Here is a 27,429-nt window from a genome sequence, read left to right as displayed (position 1 = left end):
TCAGTACCATTTCCTCTCTGGAAGATACATTGGCCTAAAATTAAATCCCACAATTACCTCGGATCTTCTGATCTGTGGTCAGACACAGAAACATGACTGAATCGCGTGTGTGTATGTGTGAAGCATGAATAAGGTCAAAACGAACAACATTGGTGAAAACCGTTCAATCTTCGTTTGCTATGTGCAAAGGGTTGTGTTGAGATTGAGAATCAGAAGCACTTTCCCTAATCCTGCTAAAGCGGCACACGTGGGAATGGTTCCTGCACAAAGCCGCAACACCCTGAGTCGCTCAAATCCATTTGTTCAAAACTGAGCAACAAGCAGAGAGAGGGAGACAATAAAGAAGTAATCTAATTCAGTAAACGTGACAGTATTAAATTTATGGCGGATTATATTATTGTATGGACTGTATCTATGAAGCGCCCATGCTTCATCTCGCTCACCAGTCACCCTGTTGCTTCGGGCCAGTTATCGCGACAGGGCTCTAAATTCAGTTCGAGATGCTCCCTCAGCTCCGGAAATGGCTGCAAATGGCATCATTAAAGCACCATGGTTAAAATGTGAAAATTTGGTGAAGTGAACCGCTTCTAAAGACGTCCCTCTCTGAATTAGCAACAATAGATTCCCTCTCATTCTTTCTTTAATAAGCTCTTTAAACCTGTTTTCTCCTTGGATAGAAACAGGATTTTTGTAATGAGCTGGTGACTCAGATTCGCTTGCCTTAATTTTTTTAAATTCCTCTCCTCCTTCCATTTTCTTTTCTGTCTCTTTTTCTCACTTCAAGTCTTGTGCTCGCTATCTCTCTAAATGGGCCTAGGCAACTTTCTTTGCCATCTACAGGGGCGAGGAAGTAGATAAAGGCTATTAACTGGCAGACGGCTGCTGATCATCCTCCCTGGTCTCTGATCTAATGCCTCAAACATATCGTGAACCTCTTTTCAGCTGAGGCTCTTCTGCAGCCTTCAAATACAATTCTGTCGTCTGCTTGGTGAACATTTGTGGCTCACCAAACAGTTGCTTGATAGAAACAGGCACGCAAATATGACCAGCCATGATCGTAATGCTGCCATGGAGCAAAGAAAGCAGCACACAAAAAAAAAAAAACAAGTGAGAAGTGAGCAAAAGTAAAACATGGTGCGAGCCCGCTGTGTCTGTTTGTGTTGCTCATGAGCGAACAAGCTGAGATACACACACACACACAAACAGGAAAGACAAGGAGCACACAAGCATACTATATTTAGATGACAAAGTGCCACAAACCCAGAGTAAAGGGGGGAAAGTAAACAAAGGAGAAAGCAGAGAGGAAAAAAAAACAAGGCGGTCCAGAAGCATCCCCTGTTATGGTGCAATCCCCCATGTCCTAATTACACAGGCTTAGAGGAAACGGAGGATTAGCCACCAATTCACCACGCTTCTCGCCTCATCTTCTAATAAGTCCTCTTCTTGTTTCCTTGCCACCCTTTGTGCAACCCCGCGTGTCTCTCTTCAGTTACAGGTAGAAGGATACTGTTGTCCCAAGTCTGTCTTTCTTTCTTTCTTTGCCCGTTCTTGCCAACATTTACACTCCAGACAACAAAGACTAAATCCTTTGTAAAAGTAGGTTGTGTGGCAGATCTGTCTGTTCGCGGTCCTCGACGTCACAGGTTCAGCATTTCTGTACAATTCAGAACCCTAGTCTCGTCTGTATCTCCCCTGTTTCTCTCTGTGAATGAACTCCTCAAGTTTGTTTATTCATTTTTTTTAAATTAAACTGAAGCACTTTGTTTGCAGCAAAACAATTTTACTCTCAGTGCTGCTTCATTGTAGTCACTTTAAATGCTGAGACTCATATCCGCTGTGCAGCCCCATCAGGCGTTCATCTAATTGGTCCCAAATTCAATCTGCACCATACAATGACCCCAATCACACAGCGAGAGTCGCACAGATTCATCTTCAGCAGTGAGAAGAACAAGGAAGCCTGCACCAGATGCCGTGGACCCACACAGCTTAGATCTCAGTGTCACTACATCAACCAGGGAATACATGAAACGATGGAAACAAGTTCAACATGAGGCTTGGGACAAATTCATTACATCTAACCCCGTTTTTGAAAAACATTCTTAAAGTTTTATTACACAGAGACCTACTTGCTTTTATGGGTTAAATTCTGGTTATAGCTTACTGGGTGTTGATAAATATTAAATCCTTTAAAACATGGAATCATCTTGAAGTGCTCTGAAAAAAATTATTCATAGTCCTAGAACGCTTTTACATTTGATCACATTACAACCGTCAACTGCAGTTTATTTTATTCAGTTTATTTTGTGGATATATACATATCCTGTATATAAATATATATGCAGGATATGTGCCTCCACATAATATAAAAAGCTTGGCATTTTTATTCATCTGAACTCAATTCTTGTACAACTAATCTTTTTTAGCACGTCTCTGCCAGCTTTAAACATTTAATGATTTACATTTTTGTCCTTTAGACTTTGGAAAACACCTCAAGCTCAGTCCCCTGGATGATGAGCATATGTTTCACGTCTGGCCACAGATGATCGATTAATTTAAGTCTGATTATTGTGATCCTCTACCTATGATTATGATTTGATCAAATTATTTACAAGTATTTATTTTTTGCTCAGTGTTCCTTTGTTTTGCCAAATGGATCTAAGTCACCAAGTAAGCTTCAAGTAGATTTCAACCTCTGAACATGTTGTCTTTCTAAATGTATCATCTGTGTTTAACTTTAACATCTTTCACAGCATGATGCTGCCATCCTCATGTTTCAAGTGTTAGTTTTACAATGAATATAGGATTTTCCCCAAAGCCTTAACAATTAAATTTTTTTTGCTCATATAGCCAGAGCACCTTCTTCCACATCTGTATGGCCAGCCGTATTTTGTTATTTTTACAGTTGTTTTAAACCCTGACATGTCAAGTGTTTATTTGATTTTCATGTTGCAGTTTGATCACTGATGTTCTCTGACAAACTGCTAAGATTTTACCAGAAGCAAACAGTAACTCCTGAAAGATACTGATTGCACTGGATTTTATTTGGGGGATCAGAGGAAAGAGGGCTGAGCATAACAGCATGTCACACATTCCTGATTTGTATTTCTAAAAAATTTTAAATTGTATATCCTTTTTTTTCCTATTCACAATTATATACTCTTTCACAAATACTATACTTCTATTTGTGTTTGTTTACAACTTAAAGTCAATGAAATTACATTTACAAGGTATCTGTCTGTCGGTGTGTTTATATGTAAATACTGTGTAGTGTTTAATACATTCATAGGATACCATGCGTTGCTCAACTAGGTTATTTATATTTTTCAGAGTTTTTTAATTAGAATAAACAGCTTGATCACTGCAGGAATGATGTAAGGCTTGTTCTTCTCAGTCATCTATATCTAATAGCTTGCCTGTGGCGTCTCTCTTTCAAAAGCTACAACATTAAAAGACTTTGAAGCAAAAGCAGGGGCGATCTATATCTAGAGGAAATGTGAATTATAGAAGGTCTAAAGTCACAGCGTTGGAGAAGAGGCTCAGGTATTTCGATAGGCTAAGGGAAGGTTCTTCCTTGACTGACCTTGCAATATTTATTGAGTGCCTCTGACTGCTGTCAGAAGTGAAGGCTCAAAGCTGCTCTATTCACAACAACAACAAAAATGTGTGGTTTTCTTTTTATTTGTTTATTCTGGTAGGTGATGGAAGATGAAAATACATCAGAAAAGAACAAGACAGAGAAGTTCACTAAAGTTGTTGAAACAGCAGTTTGAATATTGTAACACAAAACATGGTTACTGTTAAACACTGGTTTGCCTTTACTCAGCATGTTCTGGCCTTGGATGGGCTTTCATAGCTGTTCATTACCGTTGAACTTGTTTGTGAGGATTGCCAGCAGATAAAGAAAAGAAAAAACAAAAACACAAAAAACGTTGAGATCCCTTTCTCCCACAGATATTTCCAGGTTGACCTTTACTAACAGTTAAAGCTGGCAGACATCTTTCATTAATAATATAACACCAGGCAGCTCTTGGCGCAGCTGGGGAAATCTAAAGCATGTGGGAAAACATGCCAGGAAAAGCAGATCCTATTTGATTAGATTCACTAAAAATAAAACTGATACGCGCTCACATTGCAGATAAACTGACACTGGGGGGAGGGGGGAGGGTGCACAATTCATTCAGACACAGACAGGCTAACTGGTACACACACTCACATGCACAAGCTCTTATGTGGCCATGCAACATTTTCTTTTTAAGGACAACCTCACATATTCCAGGGCACTTTGTTGCTGCTTTGTGCCAGTAGGAGAGTGCTGTTTGAGAACACAATTCTGGCAGCCCAGATGCCCCGTATTTCCACAGCCCTGCAGACCCCTTTTTTTTCCTCCCACACCCCCTGGCTCTGCTTGCTCATCATTGATTAAGCTTTGCGTGTTTGTTTTTGTTTGAATATGAGCTTATGCTGCTCCTAGGATTTTTTTATCCTCCTCTCCACTGTGCATAAACACTTTCTCCTCAGTGTGTTCTTTGAGCAACTTAGCCAAGCATTAGCCAACTGAGAGGCCTGCGGTTTTGCGGCAGAATGCCTAAAGAGAGGACGTGTTTGATCCTTAGATAGGTGTTCTTGATTTAGTCTGTGCATTGCCAGCCAACGGTTTTTCCCCACGGCTGCTGCCGAGCACTTCCTGCTCTGCATCAGTATTCTCCTGCCTCTAGCTGTGATGCGATCTATTACACCAAAGATAATTATTCTTTTCATTCTGTTAAGCCGTTCACTCCACAAGACAATCTAGGCACACAATATTAAATCACGTTTATACAACCAGTAGTTTGAATTTCCTGACCAATAATTAGTATTTTTGCTACAGTCTTCATGAAAAAAATGTAAAAATGTCAGATAAACATGATTATACATTAGCTCTCAAAAATACACACAAACTTGTAATAATACAATGTCTGGTTCTTGTGATTTAAAAAAAAACCTTCATTATCATTTCACAGCTCTTTTAATGTCATAGATATTTCCTGTCAAGTTTAAGTGAAAACTGGAGGAAAAAAATACTTCAAAATGAAAATCTTCAGTAAATTGGATGGCACAACCTGCACAAGCTTTTATCTAAACCTTTTCAGCAGTTTAAGCATTCAGTCTTCTTGAGTTTACACCTGCCGCAGGTTAGAGAATCTAATTATAAAGATGTCGTAATAGGAATGTCTTGACATTGCTCAATTGCATACTGTATGTTAGCTGAAGTCATTGTTTGCTAAAGTCGGTAAAATGGTATCAAAAACCCATCATTGCTTTTTATGTTTATGGGCACAGTAAAGGCAGTGAGCAAAAAAAAAAATTCAGAACATTTTGGAAAAACAAGAACATTGCAAAAACTTGTCAGTAATGCTCACAAATATACTAAAGAACCTCCTGGTTAGGAACTCCTGTGCTGTTCATACATCTGGACTTTAAAGTAGAGATGAAAGAACAATTTTTTTTTTTTCTTTTGCTTAAAAGGTTTGGGAAATATTTAAAATTCTTTTGAAAACATGTTTTCATCCAAAGATAACACACTTACAATTTTGGACCTTTTGAAACAAGTTTACAGTTTCAAAACTGTAAACTTGTTTACAGTTTACAGTGTGCAGGTACAATTTGCTCCAAAGTGTCATAAAATGACATGACAAGGTTTTGATGTTTTTCCGGTTTCAAGTAGAGTCGTAGGCCCTCACAAATGCTCGTCCCACATCAAGCTGTGATGAGTACACAAGAACTGCAGTTTGATGCTCTTTGATATAATGCTGGCATAACAACCAGCTAACTGTAGAGGACAAGCGACATTCCCAGCACAGCTCTGTGAGTGTGGAAAAGAATGGAAAACAACAATCATCCAACTCGATCCAATTTGCTGTTTGTAAATAAATCTGTGTAGACTGGGTTTCATTCAGTTTAATCTTAGGGAAAATTTAAGAAGGTTTCTTAAATAATTCAAAATGAAAAAAAAAATGAAAAAAAGTAGAGCTTTATGCATGATCATAATATTGTCTGTGTAGGGGGATTCTAGGTTATGTCGTTGATACCCAAAGCTTGAGATTTTGTCCCTAAAAAAAAACCTCAAGATGTTTGCTGAACATTAGACCCCGTCAAATTAGAGGCTCTTTCATCGGCTCAGTTCAGGTATTTAGTTAACCTGATTGGCTGAGAGAGCCAGGGGTGTTGGGGAAGAGGAGGCACATGGTTCAGCTGGGCTGGATAGCAGTAGGTGAGGAGATTAAAAACACAATAATGCACACGCAAACACACACTGTGAGCTCCCTCAGGTGAACAGGTGCAGTCATGGTTTGTCACAGATGCCCCGCTCAATTCGTCAGCTGCCACTCCTCCTGTCCACCTCGGGTGGGTTAACACAACACAACCTCTACACAAAGATACACACACACACACCCCCACACACACACACACTCTTTACCTTGGCTCATTCTCTAGTCCTGTAGTCCACTTCAGCAGATCATTTTGCTCTGTGTAGTGGCTCCGATGCATGCACGACAGCGGAATGATTCACTGCCACTGTTATCGGTTTGCCGTCTTTTACCTCATTTTTAAACTTAAGGAACGCATTACCTCTCCATTGTTTTATCCAGTGTTCAGCTTAATGCTGATGGTTTGCTAGCATTAGCCTGTGAGTGCAGCTCTCATCCCTTCCTCTTTGGGAACCACAGCATGTGACAGAGGGACATTAATCACCGGCCTGGGTAATAAAGCGAGAAGGGACGGGCTTGTAGGGCCAGAGGGCAGGTGTCTCGGGGAAGAAAAGGGTGTTTAGGGAAATCACACCATGTTTTATGATGCACACTGATACACAAGAGGACTTTTGCATTCACAAGTTTCAGTGTGCACAATTGCACATCACGTCAAACCCCAGTCATTTGTAGCAAGCCTTATCTGAGCTAGCAAGATGTTAATATCTAATTGCTGGTAGGAATGTCTCCACAAGCACACAGAGTTTAATTAAACCTTTTTGTTGACACCAGAGGTGTAATATTTAATTCCAATCAGGGATCGAGGTCAAGTGTCTTCAGTAGAGTTGCCAAGATAGAATAGTCGATAGTTCTTGACTCCCGATCAGGGGATTCAATCAGAGTTTAGTGACACTTGCCTTAAAGCAAAGCACTTTTGGGGTTTCTGATTACACTTTGGAAAAGAGTTCTGTCCTTTCTGAGGAACTTTAAACCAAATTGTAGCCAGCTAAAGTCAGCACCTGTCATTTCAGTTTGAATAAAGAAAAAACATGGGAAGACCCATGTATCAGGCAGTTATATGCAGGACACAAATAGACAAACTCCAATGAACCTTTTGAATATTTCCATTATTATTTTTTACTGCTTGCCATTCCTCTCTCAGCAGTTACCTTTGTGCTTAAGTTCCCCTGGTTGTTACCAGCTTAGTGGATTTTCTTTTTCTTTACAGCCTCCTTTAAAAGAACCGGGGGGAAAGAGGGGTGCTGTGACAAATGTAGTGAAACATCTCTCTGCTGTTACTCTGTACAGTCGAAGGCAGACAGGAGAGGATGACATTATCAAGCTCTTTGCACATGCACCTTGTTGTTTTTATGTTTTGTTACCCAGACGGCAACTGTGCACTCGATGAAAAAAGTGAATAAGAAATGGCCATAACACTTATTCGTTTGACATGTTAACAAAGAGTTCCTTTTTAACAGTAAGTCCACAGCATGGAAGGTAATGGAGCTCTTGTAATGTTACTGTTTTTATTAATCATCTGCAGGAAATTAAAATTAAAGAACGAGCCAAATAATTTGTCTGAGTAACCAGTGCCCTAAACCAGATTATTGGCAGAGAGTTGTATTAAGTTTGGGCAAATGATGGCATGTTTTAGGGTATCTGTCAGAGTAATTTATCTTGCACCACTGAAGTGCATTTGAAGTGCATGTGTAAGTGCAGAGGAACTAAAGAGAAAGAAACAGCACATGCCCCCACTAGCCAAATCATCATAAGCAAATGTGTCCTTGGTGGAGGCCTTTGCTGCCCATCCTAGAGAGCTGGTTGAGCCAGAGTGAGCAAAACAGAGAGAGAGAGGGAAGAAGAAAGAGAGAGAGAGGGAGATGAATGTCACCCCTGTTCTCATATGTCATATTGTTAGCCATAGATATGAGGAGAGTGCCTCAAGGTTGTACGTGCAGCAGAGACATGAATAATCTATCAGAGGTTTTCTCCAACTAAATAGAGAGAAATATGTCTGCATGGATTATTTATGCTTTAATATGCTGAATGGACAATCACCTCGGAGAGCATGAAGACATCGTAGGGGCAAAGTTAATTGTTTGTGTGTTTTTGAGTGGGTGGGTGAAAGGCAGCAGTTGTCAACTGATACGCATTGTTAGATGCTGGCTCTGTTTTTTTTTTTTTTTGTTTGTTTTGGGTTTTTTTAACCCTGCTGATGGATTACAGTCATTGTGTTGTGTTGTTTGAAAATAATATTCAAGTTTGTATTTTTATGTGCAGTCTTTTGACTAAATCAGTGATGTCTGCGCTTTGCTATCTCGCTTACATCTTGAATCGCTTCCTTAAAACCTCAGACATGCATCACTCTCAGTCGGCGTGTGTAGATGTATTCGCTCGTCATCGACACCATTTACATGTTGTCTATTTTGTATTGGTCTAGTCTCGCTTTTCCAGCTCACCTTATTTTCTCTGCAGATGACTGCCTTGACACGGGAAATGTCAGGCTCTCCCTGGCAGCGCTTTTTGGCTTCTTCAAACATTTGTGAAGTGTTAAGCTCATCTCCACAGCTTAGGAAGGGCAGTCTCTCGGGAATCTGTGCTGCTGACCCGCAACACGGCAAAGACGGCCAAGCCAAGTGCACTCAAGCACATCCACTCTGCTTGCTCATTCGCGTCAACGAAAGATTGTATTAGTCCCAGGTTTGTGGTCTTTAAAGCAGCACTTTCGCTGTGCTGTAGAGCCTTGTGCATTGCATAATGGAGCTGATGGGGTAGCTTTCCAGTTCCTAACAGCAATTCTGTCCTTCAGGAGTCAGTTGAGAATAGTAGCTCAAACGCTGCACGGTTCTAACTAGCCTTGTTGTTACTCCAATAAAAGGTAACCTTTTGTTTTTACATTTGCAAGAACAAATTGTAGCCTTGTGTTGATAAGTTCTTCAGAATTTAAAACCTCTGATTTTTACTATAAAAAATACATCAAAAATGATGGAGCGCATTTGTCAAATTCAGGTGTACAAGGATAAAAATGTATCCTCAGTCTTATTTAAGAAAAGTAAAGTAGGTGGAAATTAACTGGTATAACTTGGATGATAAACACAGGAAGAAAGAGGCAGGCACCTGTGTTTGACACAAGGTTGACACCATCTCAACTAGGGCGAGATTCACACTGCTATCATCTTGACGGGTGTGTGTTTATAGGGCGCAGCAGCAACAATTAATGGAAGTCAGCTTCTTTCATTGACCATTATTACCAGAGTTTATTATCGTTTTGAGCATTTTACTGTGTTATTGAAATTGTGCTCTGTGTGCCAAGTTTAACATTTAGTTGAAAGCTGTTTTTGATTGCTATTTTTCTGAATTTTTAAGCAAATTTTGTAATTTGGTAAATGGCCTGTATTTTATTAAGTCCAGAGGATCCTGCACATTCTGTCATTCACCCCTGCACGTTCTGATGGTGATGAGCTACTCTGTTGTAGCCACAGCCATTCTGTCATCATCAGGTCCTCTGACCGCAAGCAAATCAGGTTAAGTGCCTTGAAAACACAGACACAGAAAGATGGTGAAAGGACGAACTCCTACCACTGCTGTCACCTTTGTTCCAAATTTTCTGTAAAAATATGAGTAACAATTTTCTTACTTGTAAGTATGGAACATAATAAAATACTCAGGTAGCAGGCTAACTTCTTGCCAGTAAATGTTTAGCTTGAGGAGACACCATGGATTTTGTCGCTTTTTACTTTGACAAACAACTTCCATGTAACTAAAGTTTTGTTGGCGGACTGAACTGCTGATCTGCCCAATCGCCTGATTGGAAATCTGCTGCCATAGTTTCCAAACAGCTACGAGACCTGGAAAAGCAAAAAAGACAGAAACGCACCATCTGCAGTGCAGTTGCACAAATGACAGCCTGTTGCAAAATTCAAACATTTGCTCCACTCTTGGTGGACTTGGAGCAGATTGAAGAGTCGCGGCCTTCGACGTAACGTCCATGCAGTAATGTGGAAGTTATTTAGGAGAGAACATAGAGAAAAGCTTAACAATATCCTGTAAAAATGTACATATTTTGTATCTACTAATATAACACATACAGAAATATTCTTAAACTGACTTGTTTGAAAAAGCTAAAATCAACTAGCACCGACTGTTAGCTGTTTTGCCGCTATGAAGATGTTTTTCTAACATGTTTACAGTGACATCACATCTGTCTACTAGATTGATTGGTAACATTACAGAAACTCACTATGACATCCATTAAGACCCCTCTTAATATCTTTCCAATTTGTCACTTTATAGTGGTTTAATTGTCTGGATGTCTAATTTTTGTTAGAAATAAGACATAAGCTTCAGTAATTTCATTTCACATTGTTTTGTATGACTCGTGTCTCTGTATCCAACATACAACAAAAACCTTTTGTGCCACACAATGTTTCCTCCTCTCTTCCATCAGGAGCAAAAAAAAAAAAAAAAAAAAAACTTTTTATTTTTTTTATTTTTTAGCCAAGTTTTGGATCCACTTTACACAGGCACAAACAGTCCCATAATCAGCCAAAGTGTGCTTCCTTCTGAATAGAGATGAAAGAGAGAAACACACACTTCTATGCACACATATGCACACGAGAGGCAACAACAAGGCACGCACAAATAAACAGGCAGAAACACACAGGGAAGAAGCACAAGCCATTTGGCACAGGCTCACTATCTAGGGAGGGCTTCAAAGCCCACTGACATGAATTTATGATAACGCCACTGTGCCTATGCCAAACCTGAACCGTTGTTGTTTTTCTCTCACTACCTTCCCATCTTTTCTGTATGCTCTGCCATCCCCTTGATCAGAGCTTTGGAAAATGCAAGCAGGTGTCCCCCAGTTCCCTTGGAAAGCCGTGTGCCTTTATGTGTGCTTTAGTGCACATGTGCCAGTGTTTATATGTGTGCGCTAAGAATGGGACATCCTTTGCTGGCTTTCCTCTTTTTTTTGGGATTTCTTTGGGATTTTTGTTCTAGTTCTCTACCTTTAAATCCTTCTCAAGTTTACTTTGGGTTTTAATGCCAGTAGGATTTAAGTGCCATCTCGTTGTGCGTTTTAATTCCGTTTTATATAAATGTTTGACATTAACGTTGCTTTCTTCTCCATCCATCCCCTCCCTTTGTTTTTGTCTGCAGATGAGGATTGTTTAAATTGCACAGAGGAGTGCAGAGTACTGGGTCATTCTGACCGTTGCTGGATGCCTCAGTTCCCTGCAGGCGGAAACCAGGCAGAAGGTGTTGACTACCGCAACAATATGTTTGTGCCGGCCGGGATGGAGGCAGTTGCCGAGACAGAAACCTATGAGACCGTCAACCCCAACGGCAAGAAAACATTCTGTACATTCGGCAAGGAGAGACGCGACCACACCATCCTTGTCGCCAATGTCAAGCCCTACCTAAAAGCAAAACGTGCCCTCAGCCCCCTGCTGCAAGAGGTACCCTCAGCCTCCAGCAGTCCAACCAAGGGTTGCTCCACAATGCCTCCCTGCTCCGCTGTAAAAGGCCCAGCAGATGGGGCTGAGGGCAAACCTCCCCCAGCCAGCTGCTCCGTCCACTACGGACCACCCGATGGTCAATACCTGTCACCTACTAAACAAACAAGAGACCAAGGGGTGTACCCATCGTTGCCTCCCTCAGACCCAGTGGCCAAGGTGCTCGCAGAGGCACGCTCCAGGATCAGTCAGGAGGCAGCAGGTGAAATGGAGTGTGTCCTGGAGCAGGCGGAACCAGATTCAAGCCGCGACGGGATGGACGCTGACCAGGTGGTGAGAGACATCGATAAACTGTTGCAGGACTGCAGAGAAAGTGAGGCCACTGGCACACTGAGAAAGTGACTCAAACGACTGCAGCATAGGAATTGTGAAGATAAAAAGTCGGGGTTTGTTGCTATTCTAACGACTCTCATGCCAAAACTGTCACCAAAACAAATCGAAAAGGTTAAACCTCTCTGGTCCCCAGAGCGTTTTTCACTGTATTTGTTGTAGAAAACTTACAGACACTGGACTTTTATTACGTCAGTCACATGGCGACCAACAAAATAAGGAACTGACATCTGACTTTTTCTGAATTTCTAAACTTTTTTTGGATTCTTAAGAAAATCGCAGGGGTTTAAGCCTCTGGCACCTCGCAAGCTCCTATCTAAGTGCCCACCAGCTCATCCGTGTGTTGTTCATGGTCTATCGTGAAATCCTACATATCTTTTTAAGTGTGCGTAGGTGGATTTCTGTTTTGTGTGTTGGACATTGAAACTGAATGACGAAAGGACTACTTATGGTCAGACCTGACAATCGATGTGGAAAAAGAGAAACAAAAGCCGATCTGTTCGGACAGTGAAAGAAAGGAACACAACTTTACCTGTTTCTTTTGTTTGTTTGTTTGGTTTTTTTTTTATTAAGTGATAAACAAAAAGTGTAGCGTGTGATGGACCAGATCTGTACCTGAAGAGATTTCCTTTTAGAGGGGGGTTGCTATGGACCAGTCGGATCTATTTCAGTCGGATTTATTAACAGTGTAACCATGTCTCACCCGTCATTTTGTAACTACATGTGTAAGCTGTGTCTGTCTCACACCTCTATTTAAATGTTCATGTTGCTCAGCAATGTAGTCGCACGCACCAACGTCACCACATGTGCACTACCACTCTGCATACACACACGGCAGTACATTGACACGCGCTGATGCTGCACCACACGCAAACAAATGAATGCTCACACACGACTGCCCATCTGTGGATTTGTCTTATACATGTACACCATCAGCTTTTAGTCCCCTGTGTACAGTGAATTATCATGTGTGTGACTATGCCTTAAGGCAATCAAGTTGTATAAAAAGGGACATTTCTTTCCTCAGCTGTGAAAAGATAATATCTATATGGTTATATAGATGGCTGTATGTATGAATCCATGTATAGTGTCCGAATATCAGCAAAATATTTATACATTTTATAAGGAGAGAGAAAAAAAAGGAATTTGAAGTGAATAGTGTCCTGGAGCTGAGGTCAGGTGCGAAGCATTTCAGGAAAGAACTGCAAAGGACACTGCCATTGTTTCAAAGACAAATATCCAAAAATATGACAAAACAAGAAAATGTCCCTTCACATTATCACTATACATAATATCATTATATGTGTATATGTATCCAATTTAGATGTGTTTACATCAGAAAAACTGACATATTTTTTATTGATTTTACTGCAATTTCTGTGCATTTGAGCCAAATTGTTATGTGTACAAAAGCTATATTGTGTATTTTATTAAATTAATATATTGTTGTGTTGCAATATACATGGGCTTATATTGTATTTGGCAAAAGTTGCCTTAGTAGCTGTCGAACTCTGTGAGTTTGCTTTAGTTTGGGTTTCTGTTGGTGTTTCCTTTTTTTTCCATCTCTATTCTGCATCTTTGCAGGCAGACTGGCCTCAGTGCTTTTGAGATGTCGCCTCTTTTTACCCTGAGATCCAGCTGGATCAAATACAATAACTGTTAGAAGCTTAATGAGCCAGCTGATCTGGAAGACGATTCAAACCAACATCAACAAAAAAAGCAACAACAAGGAGACAGTTTAACTATTTTTACTGAGCAAATTTTTATAAGGCAGCTATTTTCTTTAACAATAACAAGTCTGCATATTTTCTGTTTATTCTGTTTCTACTTTCTTTCAAAGAAAAAAAAGAGAGAGAAAAGAAACCCGCCATATGGAAAGTGGAGTGGTTTCCTTGGTGATCATGAAACTGCCTTACTGTCTCTGCAGAGAGCTTGTTGTATCTGTGGAGCTTTGTGACTGCTTCTTAAGCCCTGGTCCACCAAAATGTGCATTTCCTATAAAGGACCAAAATAGGTTCTTTTTCAACAGTCTGCGTTGTTTATGTATGTACTTCTTCTTCAAACACATGTTGGAAATCTCATACTTTGCAGAGAGACTTGACATCTGAAATTCTATCTGAAGTTACTTTGGAACATCTTCGCTGTTTGGGTACGTGGTTTGTGTAACCAGGTGTCTTTGCATTCAGGATTTCTTAAAATAAAAAAAGAAGAAAAACATTTATTTTTGAGAATTTTGGCACGTTTCGGCCAGTCTGAAATACTAATGCAGGGTGCTTTTTCAAAAAAAACAAAAAAAACAACAAATCCCTTACAGTAAAGTAGACAGAACAATAGGCTACTTGTGTTATGGAAAATGTGACCACAATCATAAAATGTATATAACCTGCAGCCATGAGAGGAAACAGTGACTTATTGTGGCATCTAGATATGTTGGAAGCAGAATTTCAGCTGTTGTCATACAGGCAAATCACACCCATGTTTTTTGGGATTTCCTTTGTTTGGGCGTTCTATCATTCTTCTGTTCTGCATCATTTTGACTTCTTTGCATTTTGCTATTCATTCACTGACATCTCTCCCTTTTTGACTGTTTGTTTTCTCTCCTTAGAGGGGCAAAGCAACTGCTACCTTTTCTCCCCTCTTTCATCTGAAACGTATTTGGTTTAGGTTTACCCTTGCTCTTTTTTTGCAGGAGAAAAGCAGAATGCTGACTTTTAGACAGAGCTTAGAGGCTTTGACAGAGGAGCACAAATATTTACGCTTCTCTTTCTTTCTCAGAGGAGATTTTGTTCTTCCGTTTTAATTTAAATATCTGGATAAATCAAGCAAGCCTCAGATTCACATGATACAGGCAGCACAAACAGTTCCCATTTGCAGCTCGCACTGGAACTTTGATCCAGCCAGGAATGCCATCACACGCACTCAAAAACACCAGTGCATTTAAGTGACATAATGCTTAAATGCACTGGTGCATTTGTTCATTTCATTTTCATAAGCACTGAAAATGAAATAAATACTTAAAGAGAGGGATAAAAACATTACAAAGTTGATTTTGAGTCTTCCTTATGTACTCAAGTGATTTTTTTTGCGTTGAGCAACTTTGTCTGCCTCTTAGCTAGAGCCAGCAATCTGTCTTTTTGTTGCGGGCATGTTTGCTTGATTTCTGTACATATTGTGTCCATTTCCCTTCTTTCTCCACCTTAAACTCCATTTTGATGTCCTTCCTTTCTTTTCCTTATTCAAAGCAGGTATGTAGAGGACATTCCAGGTTTCATTGTTTTCACTGTCGCTGTCACAATTCAAGGTACTGTCCCCTCTGATGGTGTTCCCTCGCCCTGGCCACTGTCTGCACATATAGAAGCCGAAGGTGAAGAAATTTGCACGGTCCAGTTGTGGAAAGGAATTCTCTAAAGCCATGGCCCCCTTTTCTCAGGCTATTTGCTATTTAATAGAGCAGAGGCTGCTGTTCAGGGCCAACGCATAGTTTGGCCTCAGAAGTTTAGAGATTGAGCGTTATGTGAGGTCTCTCATTATTGTCTAATTACACACTGGCATCTTGCACTGTTGGCAGTGCATTACTCAAGCCTAGAGTGTGAGATTTTTTGCCCACTTGAGACTTGTTGGCTTTACCAAGCGATTAGGGAAGGGCCTTGTTGAATGTGGCTAACCACCTCTGGTCTATTGCTCACACTGATGCAAGTGCACACAGACTCAGACAGTCACTGCTTCACAAACACAGACACATATCAGAAAATATGCCTTTTTGGTTTGTTAAATTAAGCACCCGATGATGTTGGTGTTGTTCCCTCACCCACAGGGCCTGCACTGATAGCATAGGGCTCCACTTTACCATGAGCAGCTGGTGAAAAGACTAGAGACATTTTTATTTGTATGGATTATTTCTGCTATTGTCTAAAGGCTGTGTTCATTGTGATCTATCTGAAGTTAAAAAAAGAAAAACAGTTAAAAGCGCAAATAAAAAGGAAATAACCAAAATGTTTTTTTTCTCTTGTCCTTGTTTGACTTGGTTAAGGAATGATTAGTCACGGCTCTGATTTAATTTCTCTTTTCCCAGGCGAAGACCTTGCAAACCCGATACTTCTTTGCTCTCAACAATCTTTACATGGCCAGTATTTCAATGTCAACTTGAATTGCAAATTGCATTGTTTTGTGAGTAAGTGCCAGCTTACTTTAAAACGGAGTTGCAATTCTTTTTTTTTATTTTTATTATTGAAACTGCTAACATATGGCAGTTCACAGTTGTGTGTTTACAAAATAAGAAAACATAAAAATACAACTAATCAGTAATGAAAATACACAAAAAACTTTGTAAATACTTTGTGTTGCATCCAAATATAAAAAGTTAAATGTTTAATTGGATTTATACAAATACACTGAATTGAATGTAATTAAACATATGCCAGGACCACAAACACATACATACTTCTCTCTTCACATCTTTTAGTGACAGCCAACAGGCTTCGCATTTGCTAATGTTGCTTAGATAACACATCATTTATGCCTGTTAAAGGCAATGGATGCTGAACAAAGGAGCATATTCAAAGTGTGACCTTCTTTGAAATGTTTAGCTTCCCAAGAGGAAAAGTTTATTTTTGTTGCTTTTGAATGGGTTTTTAATCACCTGTGCTGCCCAAGACAAAATGAAACAGCGAAGACGACAACATGCTATAGTTCTGCACTTGCAATAGGGAACCATCATCCATCAACTTGGTTTGATTACACAAGCATATGGCTGTTTTCCTGTTATTCTGCTGTTAGAAGAGTAAAGTTTGTAACTTTTTAGCTTGTAGTCTTGTAAACATTTACAATATCCTAACATTTTCAGGAACCTGGTGGTTCTCTAAAGGCATAGTCATTGATTTTTAAAAATTAAGTTCTGTTAAAGGGTTCTCAACTGTAATATCTTACCTCTTGTCATCTTAATTTAACAAAAATCACTCTACCTTGCACTCTATCTTAGGCCTTCTTCACACAAACCTGATAAACCGACAAGATTTTTATGCCAATTGATCTTTCATCCATATGCAACCTCTTTAATAGCTCTAAAAAAACACTATAAACAAAACCTCCGGCCAAAATGAAGCTTTGCATTGTCCTTTTTGCATGCATGTGGATGATGGAAACCAGAGCTTTAGAAGTAAATGCAAGACGGGCAACAACTAATGCAGCGCCGACATCTCTCACATGTGACCTTTGTTATTGTTTGGCCTTGCATTGAAGGAAAGGTGACTTCTTTGACTGAGGTGGACTTGTTCATAAACCCTTCTTGTTTTTTTTATAAGCCCAATTGCACCAATATGTTGAGTTGCAAAGAAGAAAGTGCACTTGGAGGTCAGCTGTCTTACAACAGGTATCTGTCCCAAACTACACACAATCCTGTGCAACCTGCACGTGTCCACATACTTGCTTTAACATGATTCCCAGGCCACATTGTGTTTTATTGACTTTATTTTGTAACACTGTATTTAAAAGTAGTTTTACCTTTCTGTCTGTCCACACAAATGTTTAATTCCTAAAGGAAAGTCGTAGTTATTTTGAAGGATTGAGATTGGTTGGTACAGCTCTTAGCTTTGCCCCACACTGCCTCCTATGGGTTTGGCTATTTGGCTATATTTGGTTTTAAAACAATGCTTTGTAGTGTAATTCAGTTGGTTTGTGCGTATGAACACTTTTCTTAAACCGATCAACTGTGGACAAAAGAAACAAATATATTCACAACATCATTTTAAAAAGACCCAGCAACATGTGAACAAGACCTTAAAACAACTCCAATCACAAAAAACACTCATTTATTTATGTGAGCACTATTTCATGAATCTGCGAGCTATTTTCCCATTTGTATTCTACAATTACTCAAATGCCAATGTACACAGAAAACAGAGGTGGGACTCACTGCACTGCCAACAACCACTTACTGAGGATGCCATTGCAACTCCTCAGTAAAAGTAAAAGTAAAGTAGATATTGGTTTTCTTTGTAGTAACTGAAATTTTATAATCAACTAATTTGCATAATAGGCCGCCTGCATGTGATTCTAATAAAAACTGCAGGGGAACATAATGAGAGAGACAAAAAAAATAGGTTCAGTACTAAAACCCTATTTTGTTAATGTCAAAATTCTAGCCCCCCTCTTTTTCTGGTCCTGAGACCTGGAAGTGATCCAAAATAGAAAGTATGTTTTTTTATTCATCTTACTCTTTGTTTTATTTATTTATTTATGTTTGCTTTTTTTTGTTTATTTGTTTTACTGTAGTTTACTCTTCTAAAGTCTGGTTTGGTTTTTAACCTTATGGTCCCGTTGGAAATCTATAATCATATTCAGCGAAACACAAATATTTTTAACCACAATATTTACAGGATCTTTATACAATCCACATAAATTAAACCAAAAACTGGTAATGGAAATCTAGTGCTTTTCTATCTCTGACTTGCTATGGGCTCAACCAGCAGCAGCTTTTCCGGTGTCTTTGCAGCGTGAACGTGAAGAGGCTCTAATTTCAGCTGTGAAAACTTTGGGAAGGTGATGAGATTCGTGGTAGTATCTGGTGCTTGTTGAGAAAAGTAAAAATAATAATATTTAAAAATATATATTTTTATTTTAAGATCTCCGATAAAGTCAGAAAAGACTGCTACAATTGTTGCTAGAGTGGCTTGAACTAATTAAATGAAGCAAGGTGGCAACATTAGGCAGAACACACAAAGTGCTGCTAATCAGAATAACTACAAAACATAAAAATGGGGCAGTATAAAACCAATAAAATTACTCAAGGAAACAAAACTTTGCTCACATAAAGCTCTATGACAAACTGAATTTAGAAGTTTATTTGAAGGTGGCTAAATCCCTCTTTGATTGTGCTCCCTCTCAACCTGGGCATAAGCTTTGAGCTGCAATGTTCAATTACTAATATTTATTAAAAAAGTGGTTTTAAAAAACTGAAATTAGCTGCAGCAGCTAAGTTAATTGTTTATGTCTATAAAATTCAATGCCAAAAGAATTCATTCAGCTACATCAAGGCAAATTATTCATGGAATAATTTATTATTTGAAGAAGACTCAATCAAATTAATTTTTATTTTGACCAGAGAGGGAATGTTTCACCCCTTGCTGGATTAACAGTCCATTCGTATGCGTCAAGCGTTTTTTTTCCCTCTTTTTTTTTTTTTTTCTGTTTGTATCTAACTAGTCGCCTCAAGGCAGATATTAATTAAAAAGATAGCCGAGGCACTCCTACATAAAAACACCACTTCTAGCACTGCAGCAGGTTCATGCTTGACTGGCTCGTTCTGGCCGGTAGTCAGAGTTTTCAAAAACCCACAGCATACCTTGGAGCAAATATCAGGCTTTCTTGTACGTGTTCTTCACCTTCAACCAAAAACTTTACAGATCACACCACTCATTAAGGAAACCGCATGAAGGTGTGAAATATTAATGACATGGTGCAGAGCCTGGTTCATAGCAGCTAGGAATGCATAGTGAGGTAAATGCAACCCAAAGATGAGAAGATATGCATTTCAGCCCCACATGTCCGCAGCGCACTCCATTCCAGAGTGACTCAGAGTCATGAAACCGAAACTTCAACCACAACGACAACGTCGCATACAGACGGTTATGTTTATTCATGAAACACTAAACTCGGCATACAGTTTTAGGGTATGATGTACTAAATGAATCTACCGCCCCGTTTAGTTGTTTAATCTCTGGCGAGCTCAGGTTGAGATTTCAGCTTAACAGTAGATGGGAAAACATATTTCTGCATTTTAATCAAGGTCCTTGATCCAAATAGCAGTGCTGATGGGATTTAATCAAGCACTGTTCAGTATTGAGCTGACTAAAAGGGCAGCTGGGGAGAAGATCATTTCAACATTAAGAGGAGAAGGTATTCATCATACTTTATTGTAAAAGGACATGAATTGTCCTTTCATTTGTGACAGTGTTCAGGAAGGTACAGAAAATTAGAATATGTGACGCCTCTCTATGAGAGGAAGACTATGTCTGTGTGAGAAAAAAGCCCATCAGAAAATGTGAAAGAAAGCCTCTCATAGAACTGAATAGCTGGCAAATAAAATGCAGGACATTCAAAGGACAGACTGGAGTTAAATCCAGACAAGAACACTTTGGGCCAGGTAAGAAAAGTTCTTAGCTTTGATCAAAACTAAACTCATTGTGGCCTCCTGATCCATTATTTGGGATAATAAACCAGAGTATAGTCTTAACCATTTAAAAAAAGCAACTGTATTTAATTAGAGGATCATAGGGTGAGCAGTGGGGTGCATCTTGACAGGTCATTAGTCCTTAACAAGGCAATATGGAGAGACGCATCACAAACAACCATACATGTATGCAGTCAAACCTAATGACAGAAATTTTTTTTGGACTGGGGAAGGAAGTCAGGGTATCTGAAGAGAACTTACTCATTCACAGAGACAACATACAAACTTTCTGCAGCAAGACACCAGGCCAGTAACCAAACGTAGGAGTTTCCTGCTGCAAGAGAGTAGAACCACTGTGCATCCTTGAAATCAGGCAGTTTACAATATTGATTACTAAGGAATACTATGTGTTAAAAGCAACTTTCTAGACTGCAATTTTCATGAACTAAAAATTAAGTATTGAAAGTAAAAAGAAGAAAACAAATATTGAACCTCTAAAATTTTTTCACTATAAATACCCTTCTAATGAGGTTACTGACAATTTACTGAATTGCATTTCCGACTTTGTAGAACAACCTTTGTTGGTAATGACAATTGAAAAATATTTCTATTGTTCAGCAGTGATGTGCAGACAGGACAGACAGTTGTCATGGCAAGTAAAATAGGTTCTAACAAGGATAAAACAAAATCAATTTGTCCACTTGACTGTTCAATAAATATGTTTACATATGATTTCAACTATTTTATGGCCAAAATTACAGAATTTATGCATTGCCAGTTTAAATACATGGGAGCAGTGCAGGATGATGAGCTTCACCTCTGGTGTCACACAGTGAATGGAGCAGGCAGTTGGCACATGGCCGTTGCTGTCTCTCTGTCTCAATAGACATGTTTGATTACACATGTGCTACACATGTTGACGTTCCGCAGCCTGCATAGCAAATTTAGCAAATGTGACATAATTAATCTACGTGATCAGCCATAAATGTGCAGTGAAAATGTGACCGGCCTCCACAATACTTGGCCCAAATCTTCCCAGGAGTGTTTTGAGTTATTTACAGCTTCTGAAAGTGTGAATTCTAAGCTTTCTAATGATGTCAAACAGAAAAAAAAACAAGACATGACCATTTGAATGTTTGAAAACGTCAAAGATTATTGAGAAAACAGGCCTCAAAGTTTGAGAAGAATTGTCCCCATACCTGTCGAGCTACCTGCGAATGTCTGTTCATTTACATCACTTTGCAATAATCTAACCCACCTTTTTCCAATAAGGATGTGAGCTTCCACCATGAGCCTTTATCATGGAGATGTTTGTGAACCTTGATCAGTAGTAAAATATGTCAAGAAGTGGGTTTGAGGTGGTGAGGAGAGACACAGGCTGAACCCAGGTTGTAGTGAAAATGATGAATTTAATGATGAAAGCTCAAACAGTCCAATACAGGTGGCACGGCAGAGAGTATAGCACACAGCTAAATACCGGTAGCAACTGACAAAAAAGACTGAAAAGAGAGCTAAGCACACCAGGACTTAGTGCGACTGGAGGGCGAGGGCATGGGCATGGGCATGGGCATGAGCATGAGCATGAGCATGAGCATGAGCATGAGCATGAGCATGAGCATGAGCATGAACATGAACATGAGCATGAACATGAACATGAACATGAACATGTGACAGTAGACGCTAGACGAGGACCCGACAACAACAGGTGGGACTAAATACACTGGGAGGATAATGAAAGAGACGAGACACAGCTGGGAACAATTAACAGGGAAGACACAGAAAAACCTCAAAATAAATACACAGAAAACACAGATCACAACAAAATGAAACCACGCCTAAATACAACATGTTCAACAATGTTTTGTTATACCGAAGAAAGCCCAACATAGATAATTATTTTATTTTATGTGTTACCTCTACTATGCAGTGCACACTACTGTGGATGCAAGATCTGGTTTGAAATTCATAACAAAGGAATTATACTGTAATAAATGTTGATGCATATTTTCCTAAAAAGCATTGTTTTAATAGATATACTATTCTGCAAAACAGCTAAAACCTGGTATAAAGTAATTTTTACCTCCAAAGCTCCAAGCCACCATCAAGCCCAGAACAAAAGTATTCAGCAAACATTCAAAACTTTGAATGTTTTGTGGTGGCTCCAAAACGGCTGAGTATCCACCTTAAGATCAGAGTTCAGACAACTTCCTTAAAGTTTTGTCTTTGTCCCCTGCTATAACTCTAGGTCCCTCTGCTTGTGCTTATTCTTTGCTGCTCTCATGTTGTTGTCTTTGAATTTGCTGTAGGAGGGAGGAGGTTCAACTCTGCTGCCCTAACTATGAGTGTCCCTTCCCTACTCCCTCAGAGTGAGAAGGAGTGTGTCCCTATTTCCTCTTCTTCCTGGTGCAGGATTTTTAAAAATGTGTTTACAGTTGCCACAACCACCCACATCCCCTCCACACCTAGTTTTATTTAACAGAAATAATAACTATAAAATATGTTTAAAATTGATGTATTAAAGTTTAGTCTTAGAATAAGCATAATATAAAAAAGAATATTTTATTGACGGACACTGACAAAATTTCAATGCTAGAACAATTCACTTCTGCTTTAATGAAGTATGCAGATATTTTTATGCAACTGGAATATGTTTTAATTGTTTTTAATGTAAAAATCTTAATTAAAAAAAACACGATTTTCTTCCTGCCAATGTGTTCAGATGCTTTAAGATAAACCTGAAAGAAAAAACAAAACAGGAGTGCATTAGGTAACTATAGCAACAGTATTTAAGACTCTTGCCTTCATCAAACAAGAGGCAAAATTGCCTTTCTTTGTTCTTTTTTGAAATAAAAGTATGTTGTCAGCTATTTGGACCAAACGTCAATTAATATAGAATACATGTCAAATCAAATATTGAGTATGTTTGCTTCTCTAGCATTTTCACCTGAGGTATCGCTCAACTAAAAATTAACAGTGGTGGAGAAACTTGCAAAAAGTTGTGAATGTTTCATGATATATACAATCTAAGCAGAAAATGGACAGAATGTTGTTTATTTTCCCCAGACTGCCTACTGCAAGTCCTCATTCACTTTTAAAGCCCTTTTCACCATTGAGTTAAGTGTTCGAGTGTTTTTCACCTGAAGCAAAATTGAAAGCAACCAAATAATGGCTCCAGACAGCTTCTGTGAAGGGACCAGTTCACATCAGTAGAGGGAAAATGCTAGATGAAAAGGTCAATAAGCAGCACGGGAAACTTAATATGAAGTAGACATATGAATTCTATCACATGGATTAGTGCCGCTGGCAAAGTGCAGGACTGACTGACACTGCTGAATCAATTCATAAATATCCAATGTCTTCTGAGTGAGACACTTGAGTACTAAGGGGACCTTCCACTAAATGCCACCAGGACGTTTAGAACTATTCCATTCAACTATTTTGTCCCTTGTATTTGGTCCTTTTTTTTTCTTTTTTTTTTGCTTGTGATGATTTATGCATGTGAGCTGTCAGCATTCTTATATTTCAGTAAGATGTATGTCTTTATTGGTTATGTTTTCAACATTGTTTTGGCCATTAAAAAGCTGCTTTCAAATGTTCTTGTCTTTCTTCACATGAAACAGGAAATTATCAAGGAATATTTATGAGGACGCTTTTGTTTCTTGAAAACTGATTCTGGCTCTGTAAGAATGTTTTTTTTATCTGTGGAAAAAACAAACAATCAATACAAGTGATTTATAAGTTAGCTTTTGTTGATATATCATCAGAGACCAATGGGGAACGGATGTATTGGATGAAAGAAAAGACAGATACCTAACTGACTGGACTATAACACCAGGATGTGCTTTGAACCAAATGGGACGGGGGGACAGCAAGGTCAATATTACAGTAACAGAATATGACTTTGGGGACAAAGTTCTTATGACCAAACCTATTGTGCTTTGGCAGCACCACACCTTTGATCCATTGCTCCAATATCAATTAGCCATAGAATCGTTAAATGAGCTTTTAGTCGCAATGTCATTTTGAGAGCGTTCTTTGGGAAATATCTTGTGCTATACATACACACTGAAGTGAAGGAGGGGCACATACAGACGGGTACCCCCCACGCTCACCAATTACTTTTGCTGCATGATAAATCATGGTGATAGGAAAAATAAATTAGTGGAACAAATTATTACATTTATCGTAATAGCTTTTGCTCTTTATCTACCATATTTGCTTACTTTGTTATAATAAGAACACAAATGACATTTCCAAGCAATTATGTGATTTAGTGCTGCCGTCCTGGCTGTCTGTCTGGTTCATCAAGCAGTGCTGCCACCTTCAACAACCTCACTGCTCACTGTGGTAAAGTCAAACATATCACACTGTCCACACAAACCCACAATTTTCAATAAGTGTAGATTTATAGATTTTGTTTATATAGATTTAAAATTACAAAGGGGAGGAGAAATAGGATTTTCTGACTTGTAATGACAACAACACCATGAAGTTTATATTCTTTTTGACTTGGAATAAAATTAGTCTTGCAGCTTTATTCTGATCAAAGATTTTGATCAGAGTATTTTTTTTAGTCTGATCAACGTGTGACTTCTGACTGAAAGAAACATTAATGCCTTAGAGTGGACCAGTCAGTGTCCCAGTTTGAACCTGATAGAGAATCTAGGGAGGTAACGATTGGGGTGATCATCAAAACTGATCAGCAATTACAATTGTTGTAATTGCTGAACAAGAATTTCAGATTCTAGTCTGCTAAGGGTATAGATATATTTTTTCCTAATTGTAAACCTGTACATTTTCTCTTTTGGTTCATGGTAGACATGGTTTGGCAGAATGACAAATTCTCCTACCCTTCTTTTTCTGCACTGAGACTGATCTGACCAGTCACAACCCAGGAAACATTTATCTTCTGCTACTGCTTCCATTTAACCATTCTGGAAAATGTTTTGTGTTTAGCATGATATAGTATGTGTAATGATGGAAACTGGAAACCTACAGTGAGTTCAAAGCTCCATCCCCCTGCCTGCCTCCCTTTGATTTTAAAGTTCATGGATCTCCCGTATGAACACAGCAACAGATATCATGCAGGGACATCGGCCTCACTTTGAACTCAAAACCATGGTTCACAAAGGCGATTAAAGCCTGTGACAGCTTGCCTGCATATGATTAGACAATCCTTCTGAGCTTTAAACCTCCACAGCCACCCCCCAAGTATTCCCCAAACTTATCAAATGAAACACGAGAGTTAAAATGAACTCCGTATCAATGACAAGTGAGAAACGGAACCATCAAATATGAATTGGCAAGAGAAAAGCAAACAGTGAGTTGCTAAACAGACAGAGTAACAGACAGGGGTCTTCTCTCAGCTAATGGCTACTGCAAATAAAATGGGCCTTGAGGGATTTAAAGGGCTGCAGCTGACAGTTAAAGCAGTCTCAGGCAGATCTACAACAAAGTGAGAATGCGATGCCTCTACATGGCAACAACCCAGGACAGATAAGAGGGTGTAAATAACAGACAGTCCCTAGAGATGTGGGCCACATACCATCAAGATCCACTTGTTTGAGGGTTTGATTTGTCTAAATGTTATCTGACATTTGTATAACCACTTACCAGGAAAATTACCTTCAAGACTTTAACACTTACGATGTTAGCAGCTTCCATCTTCCTTTTTTTTATTTGCAATGCCACAGCACCAACACTTCACTGTATTATCCGAAATCAAGATATGGGGGCACAATACGCATTATTCACTGCAAGCATTTTGTCCATATTTGTGCTGTAATGTATCTTTTTATTGTAAGCAGACCACATTCTGAAGTACTGCCTCAAGATAAGCATTTGAAGTCACCATTAAATCATCGCAGCCTGAGGTTATTCAGGAAATAGAAAAAGAAAAATAATAATAATAAACTGCCATACATTTCCATTTAAGTCACTTTCTGCTCTTATCTGGTCAAACATCTCTGCCATCATATCTCCTTTACCTTAATGGAAAACATTAAAAATGCCCTTCTGCTGTTTCACCCTTTAGATATACTGCTGTTTTTCTCCCTCCCTTTGTCTTCCACCAGACCACCCGGGTATTGGCGTGTGACGTGAGTGAGTGAGTAACTGTGCGTGTGTCGCGCATCTGCGCTCGTATTACAGCTTAGATCACAGCCCAGTGAACATCCGAACACCCTGCTTTCAAGTATCCGTTGAGTGGCAGAAGGACGATGACTTGCTGTCTCACATCCACTGTGTTGCACAATGTACCTGTCACTGGCTTACAATAACGTGTCACATTGTACATAGAAGGGTATGTTCTCGGGCAAATTATTCCAGTTAAATTACCTATTTTGTCCTAAAATTCATGCTGTGACAGGGAGATGCATCATTTATCTGACCAATCAACTGTTTAACAGATTATGCTATTGATACGACCATTGATTTCATTATACACAAGCTTTCTATGACCAAGGTTTCAATCTCACTTTAGCCACTGAGAAACATCAATATTTCATTGACAAAGGACAGGCCTTTGGATTCATTAAAAATGAGAGACCAAAAACAATGGGAGCATAGGAAATGAGCAGAGTGACATTGTTATTCTGTGCCTGTGTTTCTGATAAACCAAGTATCCAATGAACTCTACCAACGTGAGCAATTCCATAAACTCTCAACTACCAGAAGTATGAGGGTTTGTAGCACTGAAGAGGCATCAAACAATAGACTTTTTCTGCTCTCAGTGCCTCCAAATCGTAAATTAGAAACACACTTAATCTCTTACAGCGGTAGCGTCTCTCTCACAGGTTTCTCATGACACAGAGATGATGCAGCACTGACAAAATATCTCTCAGACAGATGAGGAATGGATTTTTTTTTTTTAATCAGGACACACGGACTGCAGTTAGCATACAGTTAGCATCTCACCTGATGCACTTGTTTAGTAATAAACATTTCCTGAGTTTGGGATTAGCTCAGTCTTATGAACATCAGCTAATATTAAACTAAACTTGTCAAGTTATACTTTTAATGTAGATGTAAGATGTGTATTAAAACAACACTTTTATTCCAAATATACAAATCAACGTTATTTTCAGCTGAAGACACCAATAAAGTATTTTTGCAACATAACAGCAGCCTCCATATATTTTGTCATCACAGTAATGAATGTTAAACTGTAGCTCTGTTAACTAGTAAGCAA

General features: G+C 39.0%; 1 protein-coding gene across 3 annotated transcripts in view; it reads left to right on the top strand.

The window, feature by feature from the left end:
• The window catches only part of pcdh17 (protocadherin 17), a 63,570-nt gene extending 47,504 nt beyond the window's left edge, over positions 1-16,066 (top strand). For all 3 annotated transcript variants that reach the window (XM_008404406.2, XM_008404404.2, XM_008404403.2), the window contains one exon: positions 11,388-16,066. In XM_008404406.2, coding sequence (XP_008402628.1) covers positions 11,388-12,085 — 698 coding nt within the window. In that variant the 3' untranslated portion in view covers positions 12,086-16,066. The remainder of the gene's footprint in view (positions 1-11,387) is intronic.
• The last annotated feature ends 11,363 nt before the right edge of the window (positions 16,067-27,429 follow it).

Source organism: Poecilia reticulata, linkage group LG3 (genome assembly GCF_000633615.1).
Source record: "Poecilia reticulata strain Guanapo linkage group LG3, Guppy_female_1.0+MT, whole genome shotgun sequence".
NCBI lineage: Eukaryota > Metazoa > Chordata > Actinopteri > Cyprinodontiformes > Poeciliidae > Poecilia > Poecilia reticulata.
The sequence above is the reverse complement of the archived record's forward strand: the minus strand, read 5'-3'. Positions and strand labels throughout refer to the sequence as shown.